The 16,158-nt window shown below is 34.8% G+C and overlaps 1 protein-coding gene across 1 annotated transcript; it reads right to left on the bottom strand.

Annotated features, from left to right (window-relative positions):
• On the bottom strand, window positions 1-770 carry LOC131326758 (uncharacterized). Its single transcript, XM_058359628.1, has 2 exons — window positions 634-770; window positions 1-547 (listed from the first exon to the last, which is right to left on the bottom strand). Exons 1-2 carry the CDS (start codon window positions 749-751, stop codon window positions 282-284), a joined length of 384 nt encoding a protein of 127 aa, XP_058215611.1. The 5' UTR covers window positions 752-770; the 3' UTR covers window positions 1-281.
• Window positions 771-16,158: the final 15,388 nt, after the last annotated feature.

Genomic DNA, 16,158 nt, shown 5'->3' with positions numbered 1-16,158 from the left:
CCACATTTATCATACATGTCTATAAGAGCAGTACCCATAAACACATTCAATCGCAGTCTATTACAAATAATATAGTCATGAATCCATTTCCATTCAAGGAACAAAATTTCTGTTTTTATCCATTGAAACGGCTGAAACATTTCTTCGACTGAAAGTCAAAACACTAATGCCTCATGGAGTTATAAAATTTATTATCATAACAAACATACTACTACTACTACTACTTGAGATCAGTGGCTGCTTTTGCCACACATATACGACACAACACAAAAAACAACAATTCAAAGATAATTCCAGTTCATTTTCCCCCCATTTGTCATTCTCATTTGCATTCCATCAACCTCCTTTTGCATGGCTTCAATCTTCATCTGCATTGTGATTGTTGTCTTCTGCATTTCTTCACTAATGCTCATGGATACTGAACTCTCGCATTGTTCAACAATCCTCACAGCCTTTGTTTTTTTCTGAACCATCATTGGCCCCAAATCAGCCCTTCCTTGCAAAATACAAGGCTCATACCAGCAAAAAATCCACAATCCAAGTTTAACTGTAAAAAATGAACACAATAACAACTTAGGGTTTCAATTCCGACGAACAACAAGAGAATAAATTGGGGCAATGCATGTACCTGACCTTGTACTTTGCACATTCGAAGAACCTTCGACCTGGGTTCTTTTGTGTTCCAGATGTCCTCAATGGTGTTGGTTCTCCGCAATAACAAAAGATCCCAAATCGGGATCACCACTTCCATTGTTACCCAAACTACTTCCTTCCATGAAATGATCTCAATTTACCCAACAAAAAAATAATATCTGAGCAAAGTATACAGGACATGTTGAATTCACCTCAACACGATTCTTTGTTACTTCCACTACATATTGTATAAGAATGATTCCACGTACAAAAGGAAAGAATAAATAACTAACTAGCGGACAACGAAAAAAATGCCAGAATAAACTAAATGTGGACATTGAAAGCTTGAATAAGCAAGTAGCCACTTTTCTAGTCAAGGACTCAAGTGAATGCTTGGAAGGTTGGATGAAACAACTTATTGGATAAAATTTCAAGAGTCGAGTTTCAAAAAAGTAGTGCATTAGTACGTCAACATAGTCACCCATATTACACGACACGAATGCACGATACCAAAATCACCAAGCCAAAATGGATTCAAAATATCAAACGAAAGAAAATAATATTTGAAAAATAGCCAACATGAAGACACAAAAGATTGTCTCACTCATGGAAATGACAGTTGTAGTTACTTCTTTTCTTTACATCCTCTTCGCTTCATGTTTTCATTTTTATTATAGCTTTGAAACCCTTTTTTTTCCTTTTTGTTTTTTTTCTTTAGTGATTAGGACAGTGGTTCAAAAAAAGCCCTTTTTTTGGTTCGAGTAAAAAAAAACCCTAAAACCCGTTTTGGTTTTTGCTGTTGATGCAGAGAGAGAGAGAGAGAGAGAGAGAGCTTAGCCCTAATTTTTTGCTGATTTCAAATGGGCAAAAAAGCCCTAACCAGATTTTTTGAGCGAGAGAGATACAGAGATACCTTGGTGGATGCAGAAGATTTCTGGTTCGCGTTCTTCGCGTTATCTGGTTCACGTTCTTCGTTTTCCTTTCTCTTCTCTGGTTCGCCCTCTCTCTCTCTATTTGATCTGTCCAAACTTTGAAGCTGTGAAATGAAAAAAGAAGGGGAAGTGAGAGTGTGATGGGGTAAAGTGTAATTTCTCGAGTGTTTTTTGCCTTCTCTTTTCTTGGCCATTGGATTAAATCCAACGGCTCTTAGCACAGTCCCGCACCAAACTCTCATCAGGATCCCTCAAGGGATCCGAATTTTGTGTGTGTGTGTGTGTGTGTGTGTGTGTGTGTGTGTGTGTGTGTATATATATATAGTCCCCAATCTTGGAGGTACATGGTTTGTTCTATACCGTTTCGTTCCGGTTTACCAAGAGTCATGTACCTTCTGGTATTGGTCTAAATTTGGTTGTGCGTCTTTTTTCAGTTTTGGCCCTATCTTTTACATGGTGCTCATCACTTGTCACTAGTATCAGGATACTCTTTGTGCCAAAACATATGCACTCGTGTCCTAGACTTGCAGAGTTATAGGGAAACTAAAGTTAACTTTTCCAGATTTTTGAGTTTGTTGTTGTGAGTTGGTGCATTGTGTTTGTAGTCCCTTTAAAAAATTAAAAAAAAACTCACATGTTCCATGTTATGCAAATTCATTCGTACCGTTAAATGCGGACCTTGTTGCCATTGTTGCCTACTTTGGCGTCACAATTTGTTATGATCCCTCAACCTTGAAGTTATATAACTTGAACTCGTTTTCGCTTCGCATCAGTTTGAGTGTCTAGACTTCATTTGTTTGTTTGGATTCCATCGTTGCAGCTACTAGTCTATTTACTGGAGATTGATACTCAATTCAAGTTCTTGTGTCGTAACACTCACTTATTTGGGGCCAAAATTTATGATGACATATTGATTGATATTGATTTATAGTTGTTGTTCTATTCAAATTCACTTGTTGTAGTTAGTCTCTGCGGCGTTCAGCTTTGTAGCCTTTGTTGTAGTCCCTCAACTCTGGAGGCACAAAACTCATTCTATGTTGCTCAATTCCAATTTTGTTAGAAGCTTTGCTTATCCTTGGTATTGGAAAAATTATCGATCTTGCATCAGTTCGTTTATGTAGTGGCTTACCTTATTACAATGTGTTTGTCCTCAGTATTGAAATATGTCATTTGCTAGAAGTCATTCACAGACTCATTTGGCTTATAGAGCAATAGGAAGGTTATGATCGGTTATTTCTAAGTTCCTCATATTATTCCGGAATTGGTACGTTGAGTTTGTTGCTGAGAGATTTTAAAGATTTCATGTATTCTTGAAATTCCGGATACCTCGTCCCCGTTCTTTGAGTTCTTGATCGGTGTTTGAGTTTTGGAGCTCACTTGTTTCGTTTGAGATAACCGAAGGATTGTGTTGACTGTTGTCGTCACCCACTGTCACTCAAAGCGAGAGAATTCATGTATTTCGTAAAGTATCACCACGTTGAGGTTCGTCTTGTTTGGGGCAAAAAAAAGGGGAGCTTATATCGCTAGAAAGATAGGTTATGTATTGGATACGGTGTGTGTCTTTCGGATACCCAGGCGACAACCGATGAAATCCAGTTGGAAAAGGCGATTGATCACCACACCTTCTAGATGGAAGTCTCGAGAAGTCAATTGGATTATCGGGTTACAGTTAATGGCTAGATCTCTACACTAACATAGATGATCATATGCAGCAATTTCGCAGATAAAAGGAAGCTTATAAATCACGTACAGTTTGATATTGCCGCCAAATTTTTTTATTTTTTTTATTTATTTCTTTTCAGTAGATGATGCGTTTTATGCATAGATATAGAGAAAGTACAAAACGAATCCATTACATGTGTTAGGGAGGTCCGAACTTGAGATTGTAACCGATACGTATACTACATTTGCGTAATAATGTGTTGATAGGTAAGACGATATCGTTAGTAAGGGCCTTATGCAGTAAACGAGATAAAGAGGAGCGCACGTGGAAAAGGGAGATTGATATTAGAGGAAGTAGCTAGACTTGTCGTGATTGTAATCATTATGAATTTCATTACTTGAGTTTTGTGATTAAAGGCTTGTAGCGTTCTCGTAGTGGTTGGATAATCGGCATATCTTAGTTGTTGACTTATGTGACTGCTCTGACTTATCAAATTTTGAGGACGAAATTTCTTTAAGGATGGTAGGATGTAGAGACCCGTGTTAATTTTACATTTCATAAATCGTTAGTAAAAGGCGAAAATGTCAAAAATACGAGGAATGACGTGGTTGTTTGATTTGGGATTGATATGATAACTTTATTTGTGGAAGGTTGCTAGTGCAATTAATGTGTGGGCATGTATAGATGTGTGGGTGAGTAGCAGGGAAGAATTTCCCCTCTTTTCCCTTTTCCTAAATCAGTCTACACACACACACACACACATAACTCTCACTCCGAAACCTCTCTCTCTCTCACGGCTCTCAACTCTCTCTCTTTCCCTCACTCCAAATTTCACCAAAAACCTTCATGGATTAACCTCCAATCCATCCCTCAATCATGATTGTGAGCTTGAATTTCGTGGGTTTCGCTTGGAGGACGCGTATTTCGGTTGATTCATGCTTTTGGAGTCTAGGGCTCGGATAATCTCTTGGGTTCGGCTTTGATACTTGAGGTAGGGATTTCTCACACTCTTTATATGTTATTGAGTTGATTTTGTACTCATGCCTTAGATCGTTGATAGAAGTTGGGTTTGTTTCAAAAGAAATCTGCAGGAAAATCTCTGTGTGTACTGCCTTGGTATCGATACCTCCTCCTTGAACCTGGAACCGTCTTGAAACCTTGGGTATCGACACCACCTTTGATGGGTATCGATACCCCCTCTGTTTGGACAGTTTTGTTGTTGTTGTTCCCTGTTCAATTGTAGCAACTTCCACTCATTTCTAGCACATTCCTAGTTACTCTAAACCACTTCCAAACATGGTTATTGGTGCTCCAATGATTCCTTGGTTATCTTCATTCATTGGCTCGTGTTATATAGGATTCTAGTGTTATATTGAATGAGTATCGTACTAATACAATACATGTGCATTTGCTTAACTATGTAGAATATTAAGAGATGTTAAATTAGAAGATTGGGACTCGTTAAAATAGCGTATGTGATGATAAGGTTGATTGCTGAATAGAAAGGTGGAGGAGTCATGAACGTAATGAGATAATTTGACACTTGAGGCCATGTAGTACGAAGAATGGATTTAGATAGCAAGTTCGGGAACGAAATGGGAAAGTGAGTTGTGGTGTGAACCGTTTACTTAAAACTAATCCTTCTTTATCTACACTCTTGCAATTAAGATCCCAGAAATACGTATGACAAGATGGGATACAAATGACTTGAGGTGGACATACTGTGTAACACCCATAAAAAATATACTAGAGTATATGTTAGTGAAATCAAATCATTTTTTTGACTGGACCGAATTGTTTTATTGAGACTAAGATAAATACAATAAAAAAATAATAGAAGTATGTGTGCATGTGCTAGCAACGTGTAAGCTAGAAATGAAGTACAGAGAAGATTTTGAACAAAGCAAAATCATTTAAGTGTGGACATGTGTCTCGTTTCCAGACTCCCATATATGCCGAGTCTTTTTGGTCTTTTAAAAGGGAGGAGTGGGTATTGGTGGTGCTTATTTTGTGGTCAGAGAAAAAGTCAAGAGAGTGGAGCAATCGTCCGACCGATTGCGGTGATGCATATCGTAGCAATTTCGGTCGGTCATTCGTTGTGGAGTGTGTATATTGCGGTGGCGATTTGAGGGTGAGTGTGAGATACATATTTCTCGTACAATATTAATGTTGGGTTCTTGTTGATTGTGCTATGTGCGGTGACTGTATGTCGTGGAACTGTTTGGTATGCGACAGGGTGACTAGGCTAATAAGCTATGCCAAAAGACATGTTGGCCAATGGGCTGTGGTGAGGCTAGTGAGGTGGTACGTCACCTGTCATATACCGAGGAGGACCGGATATGTGGTTCCTTTTATGTGGAACGTGTTATATTCGTGGTTGGTGTTATACGTGGTGATTGACGTTGTGCAGTTTATTTGATATTGATATTGTACACGTTATTATGTCTCACACACTCCTGGGGTCCTTTGGACTCCAGCTTGCAGGTTGGTTAGCGGGCTCGTCCGAGTTGCTGCGAGAGTGGGTGTTGTTTATTTATTTTAGAGATAGTTATAAATTGTAAAAAAAATTGGAATAAAAGACAGATTGTGGTTTTTTTTATATATATTATGGTGCTTGAGGATCCGGGTTGTTACATACTGGGTCTTAATACCCGGAAAGTGAAAACAGATATACGGGGTCCGAGACCCGAAACGTGAAATGGATGTAGGGGGTCGCAATCACCCAGAATGCATTGTGGGTATATGGGGTCCGAATGCCCGGAATGTCTTTAGGCCCACCATTTGGTGTGTCGCTAGTAAAGGAGCTACTTGAGCTCATATTTGAGATCAACGGAGAATGTACGAAGTCCTCAATGCCGAGAATGTGCGACACCTAACATGGAAGCGTGTGTGAAATAAAGCCTTGAATAGAAAAGAATTAAAAGAATGGTTAACGGATTAGGTAACGACAGCGAAGTGTTCCTTGAGTCTTGGATTCCCGGTATGATATTGGTGTCCGATTGTATTCTCCCTTGTTATCTGAGACTTTGTTTCTTATAGGTTCAAATCTCCTCATTTGCATATAAAGTTTGTAGAGATGTTCCTACTGGGCTAGTGTAGCTCAACCTATCATTCTTTTCAAGTACATCACAAGGGCATTGATATAGAGTGCTTGTCATGCATTTGACTTCATCATTTTGAAAGCTAACATCGAGAAGTTGCCTAGCATCTAAATTATTTTATTTTGGGAAGATATGATGTAACTCTCATAATCACTCTTTGACTTGAAACTTATGTAAACTTCTTATTTTTCAACTTTAATTGTAATTACGTTATATTTGGGCCAGCGTGCCAAGGTTGTAACCTTCTGAAATACTTAGAGCAGGACATGTGCTTTGGTCATGTGGAAATGAAAAATCTCTTTAGGGGTATTTAGCTGGTATTTGTGAGGATTTTTAAATTATGAAAAGTATTTATTTTTAAGTTAAAAATCAAAGGCGTGACACAATTAGAGTGCAACAGTGATTTGAAAATTCTCATGCATGTATAGCAAGGTCTACGATGAAGTCTAATCAACTCACTGCAGTAGACAAAATGCTAGTAAGTAGACGGCGGTGCCATCTTTTAGAGGATGTTCCAACGATATCCAATTTTGTGCCAAAGTTGTAAAGTGATGGCCATTAGTAGTTGAAAAGGCATAGAGGACCACCTAGAATGGTAAGTCCAACCACGTTTGTTATGGACTTATTACCATTAAAAATTTGTTCTCACAAAAGAATGAAACGTCAAAAAGAGTTTATAATGGATCCATTGAGTTGAGTTTTGACTAGTAAACAAATGATCATCGAGGGGAATGAGATTAAAGCCTATTAATTAGAAGTCTCTATAACGGCAACCCAACCTAGCTGACTAGAGATCCCAAGATCTAGGTTCAAAGGGACAATGAAGTTGTATGAGACTTAGAGTGTCACTGAGGAGATATCTCTCCAACTCATTTCTATGGTGAAATAGTGATTCCTGCAGTGTATCAAGTTAAGCTTTGCTTTTAATGATTCTTATACTATGGAAATTCCAAGTGGCGTATAACAAGATACTCTTAATAAGAGAGCACCTATGTGAGTGTGAAGTAGGGCTGCTTCTGTGAGATTTTTCTAAGGCTGAATTCTCTAAAGCACTCTTTGAAACCAGTTGACGTTCCAAGGCCAAAATGGGCACCGCCGTAAGAACCAACTGTGTTCGGAAAGATTTTTTGTGAATTATGTTGTCTTGGTTTACACAAAACGCTAAACAGGTCAAGGTATCGCGTCCACTGGTTAGCAAGTAAATCCGATAGTCTTTTACAAGGGAAGGTTCAAAGCCAGAAGCTACCTATCCTATGCAGGAAATTTCCACTTGTACTCTCTCTGTCGTTTGCATTATTTTTGCATTGGTTATTGAGTCAATTTCATTCATGTGGGGGACTGTTGAAAAATATTATTGAAATATAATATTTTAATTTGGTTTGAATGTGAATTGACTTGATTTAGAGTAATGTCTTTTCAGTGACACCTATTTGTTGTGTGGACGGATGCGTCTTATATGAATAGATGTGTCTCCTCCCTTGGTGACTATAATAGTCACCAGTTGGTCTATAAATAGGATGTTACCCATTCATCCTATGTGATTCGAAAAGATGTTTATGTCCTTATTTTCATGGAGTCAGAGTCATTCATTTTGAGAAAGTACAAACATAAGGAGGTTCAACAGACCCATCAATTGAAGGATGGCTATGATGCTCCCAGGCGGTTTTAGGAGCATCATACTCCCATTCTGTTTGAAACATTGGATCAAATTCTTTTAATCCCAACCAGAGATCTCCTTCTCTCTCTTCCTCCCAGTTACCTCCTATTCCCAGTTACCCCTATTACTACCAGTTAACGTGAAAATATTTGCAAGCCCTAAACTATTTTGGCCCCTCTCTCCTCTCCTCTCCACACTCGTTCACCTCCACCTCCACCTCCACAGCTCCCTAACGCAAACAACGAAATCAGAGTCGGATGCCTCCCGCCTCTCTCTTCTGTGCTCCTCTCTGCGGCCGAAGGAAACCTCCACACCTCTACAGCCTCTGAGCAAACGATGAAAGCCCTCTGTCTTGTGCTCTCCGCCAAATTTGCGAGGCATCTCTCTCCTTTCTGTCTCTCTGTCTCTCTCTCTCTCTCTCTCTCTCTCTCTCTCTCTCTCTCTCTCTCTCTCTCTCTCTCTCTCTCTCTCTCTCTCTCTCTCTCTCTCTCTCTCTCATACACACACACACACACACACCACTGCACGCATACACCCCACCCCTGTACACCCACACACGGATAGCCCTAGCATTTTTAGGGTTGTGACCAGTGGCAACGCTATATTAATTGGGGATCGTAAACATCAGGAAAAAAAAAATTTCCTGTTTTAGGTCCCTTTATTGGGTATAAGCAATTAGGTGGCTTTATATATTTAGAATTTGTGTGTTTGTATTCTTTGAATAAAGGTTGATGCTATCCAGGTAAGGTCTACTTAGTTTTTTATCTTCATGTTCAGTGAAACTACTAACTTACATAACTTTTTATCTCTAGTGTATTCAGAGATGCTCCATTGCTTGGACTTCAGATTTTTTAAACCTTGAATATTGTGCAATTTGGGGCATTTGCACTTGTGTTTGAGGAAGCATAAGCTTGTGCATAAATCTGGAGTCCATTGCTTGGACTTCAGATTTTTTAAACCTTGAATATTGTGCAATTTGGGGCATTTGCACTTGTGTTTGAGGAAGCATAAGCTTGTGCATAAATCTGGAGTCCTAATCAAGTAATTTTGAATTCTTTGTTTTGTACAGGTGACTATATGGCTGTTTGGATTTAACTTGTTGAGGTAAAAGATAAAAGAAAGGTAACTCCCACTTGTGTTATTCTCTTAGTCCAATTTAGTGTTCATTGTGAATAGGAAAAGCACATTCTTGTGCATAGATCAATCTTCAACGCCAATAAATTTTTTTTAATCTTATGATTGTAGGAGTAACTAAGACATTTTTGCTGTGCGTAAATCTACTTGTAGGAGGAAGCTATGGTACACAGGGTATACGGTACGTCTAAATTATGACAATTTGTGATTTTTATTATGCCGATTTTTTATTTTTTAATGCATATTTATGATTCTAGTTACGACTTGTACATTAAAATTTACCTATTGAACAGGTCATTAGCAGGTTACCCATAATTATTCGTACCGAAATCCATAATACTTGTACCATAACCAAATATATGCATACAATATCAAAAATTAAATAATGTTACCCACAAATGTTCTAACAACACCATAAATTGGCATTATCTTATCACAATGAATCGTACCAAATTTTTTTTGACTCGTATGATATTCTGTAACAAAATCAAAATATGTCGTACCAGAATCAACAATTGTTATACTCAAGCCAAAAATATTTGTAAAATGCTACAAATTTTATAAAATACCCACAATTATTATGACAACACCTGAAATTGTCATTTTCTTAACACAAGGTATCGTATCAAAATAAAACATATTTAAATACCACAAATTATATAACAAACCATAATTATTATGACAATACCATAAATTGACGTTTTCTTACCACAATGTGTCGTATCAAAGGAAATTAATTAAAATATTCCGTAATAACACATGTCTAAAATACCACAAATTCAATAATATAACCAAATTTGTTATGACAATACCATAAATTGACGTTTTCATACCCACAACGTGTCGTATAAAAAAATTCAATCAGAATGTTCAATTAACGATAATTATAATCAACAAAATATCATACCACAAATTCAGTAATATAACCAAATTTGTTATGACAACACCATAAATTGGCGTTTTCATACCCATAACGTGTCGTATAAAAAAAATTCAATTGAAATGCTTAGTTAACGATAGTTATTATTAGCAAAATACCATACCGCAAATTCAATAATAGAACCAAATTTGTAATGACAACATCATAAATTGACGTTTTCATACCCACAACGTGTCGTATAAAAAAATTCAATCAGAATGTTCAATTAACAATAGTTATAATCAACAAAATATCATACCACAAATTCAGTAATATAACCAAATTTGTTATAACAACACCATAAATTGGCGTTTTCATACCCACAACGTGTCGTATAAAAAAAATTCAATCGGAATGTTCAGTAAATGATAGTTATAATTGGCAAAATATAATACCACTAATTATTTTCAATTCTCGCCACATTATTTTTTAAAATTTTAAAATTTTCACCATTTTATCTTAATTTTCGATTCCCTCCATACTATTTTTTTCAAATTCTTATTTGTCCCTACACAATACCTCAATAATTAAACTAAAAATGAAGTTCTCGCACAAAATTTTCATCCAAGAAATTCACCAAAAAAAAGTACTATATCCAAATTTTTGAATACAACTATAATTTCCTCTCAAAATATTGTCTAAATCAAATTCTTTCTCTACAAAATTTAATTCAAAAAATCAAAATTCCTTCGTGGAAAAATGAGAGGTCACTAAAAAATAATTATCCTACTGTCTCAAATGCATACATTTTCGACACTAAAATGGAGTACAAAAAAATAAGTGTGAATATCAAAAAATAGAGTGTGAAAATTACTCCACTTTTTGTAATTGGTGAAATTAATTATATTAATACCCAATCTTGTTAATATTCAGGGCGGTGCACTTAACAATTGACACTATATATTTGACACATGGATAGGTGTCAAACCTTCACCCTATGCATACCAATCAAAATTTAATGGTGGTCCTTGGAACTAGGTCGTGGAAGTAAAATCTAAATAATTTTGTAAATTTATTGTCATTGTACTTTCTTTCAAAAAAAATTATTATAGTCGACATATTGATTTACACTAATAATATAGGCTATAATATGATTTACAAGTGTAGGCCCAGCACTAGGACAGAGGCATTTGAAGTCTCTGTCTTCTCAAATTTTTAGCCTGAAAATAAAGCCGCTACATACAAGAAAATATTATATAATTAATAGTATTTAGAATTACAAATTCTCAATTGTGTACCATAGTGATAAAGTGTTGAAATTTGGACATTTATCTAAAAGATCTGGGGTTCATGTCTTACACCCTTCGTTCCTTTTTTTTTTTTAAAGAATGTTGTTATTTTTTAGGATAAATTACATAGTTAGTTCTTAAAGTTTCATACTTCAACAAATCTTGTCGTTCAATTTCAATACAACGTTAAAATATAATAATGCACCATTTGAGCCCGACGTAAGGTGTTTTTTTTTTATTATTATCAAAATCATCTATCTTTTACATAATATTAATTAGGTCATTCGTACCAAGAATAAAGTTGATGGCTTATAGCTAGACACTTAATTGGATGGAAAATATCATTATATTATTCAATTTGCGTGCCGATGATAGACCTTTCTAAACCTGATTGAGACAAAAATTTACGTAGGTGACTTAATCAACAAACATAAAAAATTCAACGGATTTGATCGTCATTATTGTGTCACAGTCGCATGGCTACATTACATTCAACTACAACAGAGGACTAGGTTTCATACCAAATACTATAAATTGACTGTACAGTTTTAAATGTCGTTAGTGAGTGTATTTTTAAAATGATCGATCAGGACTGTTAGGATGTTAAGTTATACAATATTTAATTTGTGATATTTTAGACATGTATCTTGCTTGGGTATAATAATTATTGATTGTGCTACGATATATTTTGGTCTTGTATCTAGTATCTTTTGATCGATTTCTTTTGGTACGACACATTGTGATAAGAAAGTGTCAATTTTTTGTGTTGTCATAACAATTGTGGTTATGTTATATAATTTGTAGTATTTTACACATGAGGGAGAGGGAGAGAAAGTCAAGGAGGAGAGAACAACCTGTTACCTGCTAAGCCCTTTTTTATTTTATAAATTGATTTAATATATGGATGGTTCGGATTATTTACTTTGAAATCCAAGGATTTAAAATCATGATGCGTACGGTACATCCTCTAATAAGGGGTGTGTACCATAGGACTACCCCTACTTGTATTGCATAATGAATATCTATCTTTTTCTACCTTGTTATGGTTTTGATTCGGGAAAGTACATGTTCAGAATCTTTATTAAGTTTGAATTGGAATTCATGCCAGGGAATTAATGGATAGAAATATCAAACAGTCTTATTCTGCTTCACTCTCTCGTTGTTGTGGTTTAGTTGGATCATTGACGGCTAATTTTGCAACTGGCTTCTTTGCTTTTGAAATGTTATGCCAAAAGCTTTTTCATGGTATTCCTCATTTTGCAACAAAACATGTAAAATTGTAGCATATAACCAGTTGCTTGAACTATTTTTTTAGTTTCAAATTTGTCAATTTGATTCATTCTAGTTCCAAGCTAAAAAGCTCGGTATTTATTGTCACCAATTTCTGTATATGCATAGATTAGCTATTGAGAAGTACTACACAGTGACAGACCATATAATGAGGTGATTGTGGATGAAGAGCTCAACTCAATCCAATATAATATTTAGCTGGAGAAGCTAAATTTCCCAAGGTGAGCTAGAAGAGAAGTCCAATCATCAATGTACTATCATCTGTCATGTATTCTTATTTGTGCCCATAATCCTTCGATATGTTGTTTCTGATTAGAACTCAAAATACTTGTATGTACAGTGCCCACAGCAGCCCATAGACATAGAAGTTGGATTAGAGATAAAAGTTGCAGAGAATGATTTGATTAGACATAAGAGCTGCGATGAGAGCTAGAGCTTTTCAGGTCAAAACAGCAGGCACCAACGTGAGGCGCTTACCTATTAGCTCCTTGTTTTTAATGTTTGATCTTATGATAACCGGTTCATAGACCCGAATTTGTTTCTAAATTTTGCTTTTATTTCTTAAATGTAGCTAAAGTTCAGTTCTGAAGAAGGTGGGATCAGCTTGGTTTTTGGACTTGATCCTTTTTTTTGGAGAACAAGTATATGAAAGATGTTATCCGAAAGGCTCAACAGAAATATTCCAACACTTGAAGGAAAATTTGATGACATTGTAGCTATTTTTGTTGTATGGTTCATAGAGACAAACAACGATATGTCTCTTTTTGTTGAATGTAAATAGCAAATGCGGCCTTTTTGTGTTATGGCTTATGTAAATCATTAAACTTGACATGCTATGGTGGCCTTTTATTTACCATTGTTCATGAATATCATGCCTTGGTGGCTCTTTTTGTTTAATCAAATGTTGATGAATGTCATGTGCCTTGGTGGATCTTGTTGTTTGATGAATGATGAATGATGAATGTTGTGACCTTGTTGGGCATGTTTGTGAGTTTGTTGGGGGGTGTGCCATGAACAGGTAGTACATATCATTTCAAAGACCATACTTATCATAACTACAGGCTGTGCTAACTATTACCACACACAAAAATAGGGAAAATGATTGTATGTAAGTACGATTTTAGCAAGTATGACATGAATTGGGAGTACCTACCACTCTCATGACCATACTTGCCACAAAAATAGGGTGTGTTAACTAAAAACTGGAAAAAAAAAAACTGTTGTCCCAACAATTTAGTATAAGGTCTGCTAACTAAAAACTTAAAAAAACTATTTTCCCGACAATTTGAGCGGGTGTGGCATAAACTGAAAAAAACTACTGTCCCGACAATTCAAATAGTCCATTTTCACAACTAAATTTAGTTTTTTCTTGAGAAAGACTTACTTGGTTTTTTCAACTTATTGGCTTTTAGAAGTTAGGAAGTTTCTTCTTCAATATTCTTTTTTCTTTTTTTTTGAGAAGAAGAGAGATGAATGAGAGCTAGAGTAGATAACTTTGAAGAGTTTAAGGTAGGTATAGAGAAATCTAGTACAATTAATGCCATAATTGGTGATAGGTAAGCAAGGCAATGATCAAAACGTGCTAACTTTCTGTGGGAAGTGTGGTTTCAGCATATAATCATTGTTACCTTTCAACAAAGTAAAAAACACTAAAAGACATGATATGGCAAGCAAAACTAACATAAATATGTTTACCACAATTACTATATTACCTACGGTATGGCATGCAAAACTATATTACCTACGAAGTGTACCTATCATTTTCATAACCATACTTACCACAAATACATGGTTTTTTACTAAATTCTAGATATGCTTACAACAAATATGGAGAACTTATTCTCTTGATACTTCCTAAGTACAGTTTTCACCCATAATAAAAATACCATAAAAAGTGATATGTAAAGGCATAAGCAATGGAAAGTATAACCATAAAAAACGTAAAAATCTGGGAAGCTTCATTAGATTGTTGTGAAACACTTATTCGAGATTCTTTAACTTATGATCTTTCGGTAAGTTGGTATGAGGTAATCATTATCACAACTAAATTCAGTTTGTTCTTCAAAAAACTTATTTGGTGAACTTCTTCAACTTGTTATGGAGTTTCTTCTTAAATCTTCATTTTTTTTGGACAAGAGGAGAGATGAATGAGAGCTAGAGGAATTAGAGTGGATAAGTTTGCAGGGTTTAAGGTAGGTATGGAGAAATTTAGTACCATTAATGTCATAATTGGTGGTAGGTAAACAAAGCAATTGGCAAAACATGAATCAGTTTGTGTGGTAAGACTGGTTTAAGCATATAGTCTTTTTGCTCTTATTTTATGATAAGTATTGTCAACCACGTGGTAAGTTTTATCAACAAATATTTGTCCATCGTAAAAGTTCAGTTTTTGTGATATCTCTAGTCTTATGCGTTGGTAAGTAAACTTTATTCTATAATAAGTATAACATTAATGACGGGTAGATATACATTTATGTATATCTTCATTAATGTCATATTACCTACCACATTAAATTTTATTTGGATCTATTGTATTACTTTTATGATAAATTAAATAAAATTATTTATATTAATAAAATTACTTTTAAAAAAGATCAAATAAATGAGATATTTTAATTTACTGGTTCACTAGTGGTTACTCCTACATTAGCCAAGTGATCAATGTTAACCTCAAATACTGTTACTCCTTCATTTGATAAGTGATCCATGTTAACCATCAAATAACCATTTTTGAAATTTGCTAATTGTGTAACTTGAAGGATTGAAATAGATAAGTCTGTGGTTAAGCAATTAAACAAATTAGTCAGCCTACTTTAGCCAATTATATTAATTTTCACTAATCACTATCAATTAACATCATTGTTAACTACCACATCTGCCAAATATGATCTTAATCGATTCAAATCATTTGATCAATTTGTTGAACATATAACCAGATCAATCAATTACAAATGAATCAATTCTCGTTGATTGATCACTGCCAAGTATATTAGTATCAACACTATTAGTTGTTAAATTTGCAAAATATATCATATTGATCACTATAAACTATATTAATGAAATTGAATAGCCTAATTTCATTAAATACTACTACAAATTCAATTGAGAATCCTACAAAATTATTCAATAGCTATTAAACAAAAATATATTTATCATTCCAGTTTGTTGTAACAATCAACTTGTAGCATTATTTTATAATATATATTAACTAAATTTGTAAGCTATCAAAATATTAATAAATATCTTGTTTTTTCCATAATATTTAAAACTAAGTTACTTAAATATATCTATAATAAATGATTATTTGAAAATTAATTAATTAAATACATTTATAATGTCATTTGGAAATTATGTAAAATATTTTTCAAATTTTTATATTTTCATAGCAAATTAAATTTTTAAACCAAATTTATAAATGAACACCATTTTTTAGATAATTCTTCTAATATATAAATCCCTAAAATCTGCAAATTTTCCAGGCCAAAAAATCGGGTACTTTTTTTTTTTTAACTTAATGATAACTTGTTACTTGACCAACCGGTTGTAGTAAGTGTTGTCTGTTTGTGTGGTAAGTGTTACCTTATAAAATGTTAAGTGTTC

This window comes from Rhododendron vialii, chromosome 5a, assembly GCF_030253575.1.
Source record: "Rhododendron vialii isolate Sample 1 chromosome 5a, ASM3025357v1".
Lineage (NCBI taxonomy): Eukaryota > Viridiplantae > Streptophyta > Magnoliopsida > Ericales > Ericaceae > Rhododendron > Rhododendron vialii.
Note: the sequence above shows the minus strand (reverse complement) of the source record. Positions and strands in the feature narration are given on the sequence as shown.

Bases quoted from the DNA above. Each gene is read 5' to 3' on its own strand.
- LOC131326758 (XM_058359628.1), bottom strand. From the start codon at position 751: ATGGAAGTGGTGATCCCGATTTGGGATCTTTTGTTATTGCGGAGAACC. The intron at 548-633 runs GTCAGGTACATG...CATTTTTTACAG, and splicing joins TCGAATGTGCAAAGTACAAG to TTAAACTTGGATTGTGGATT.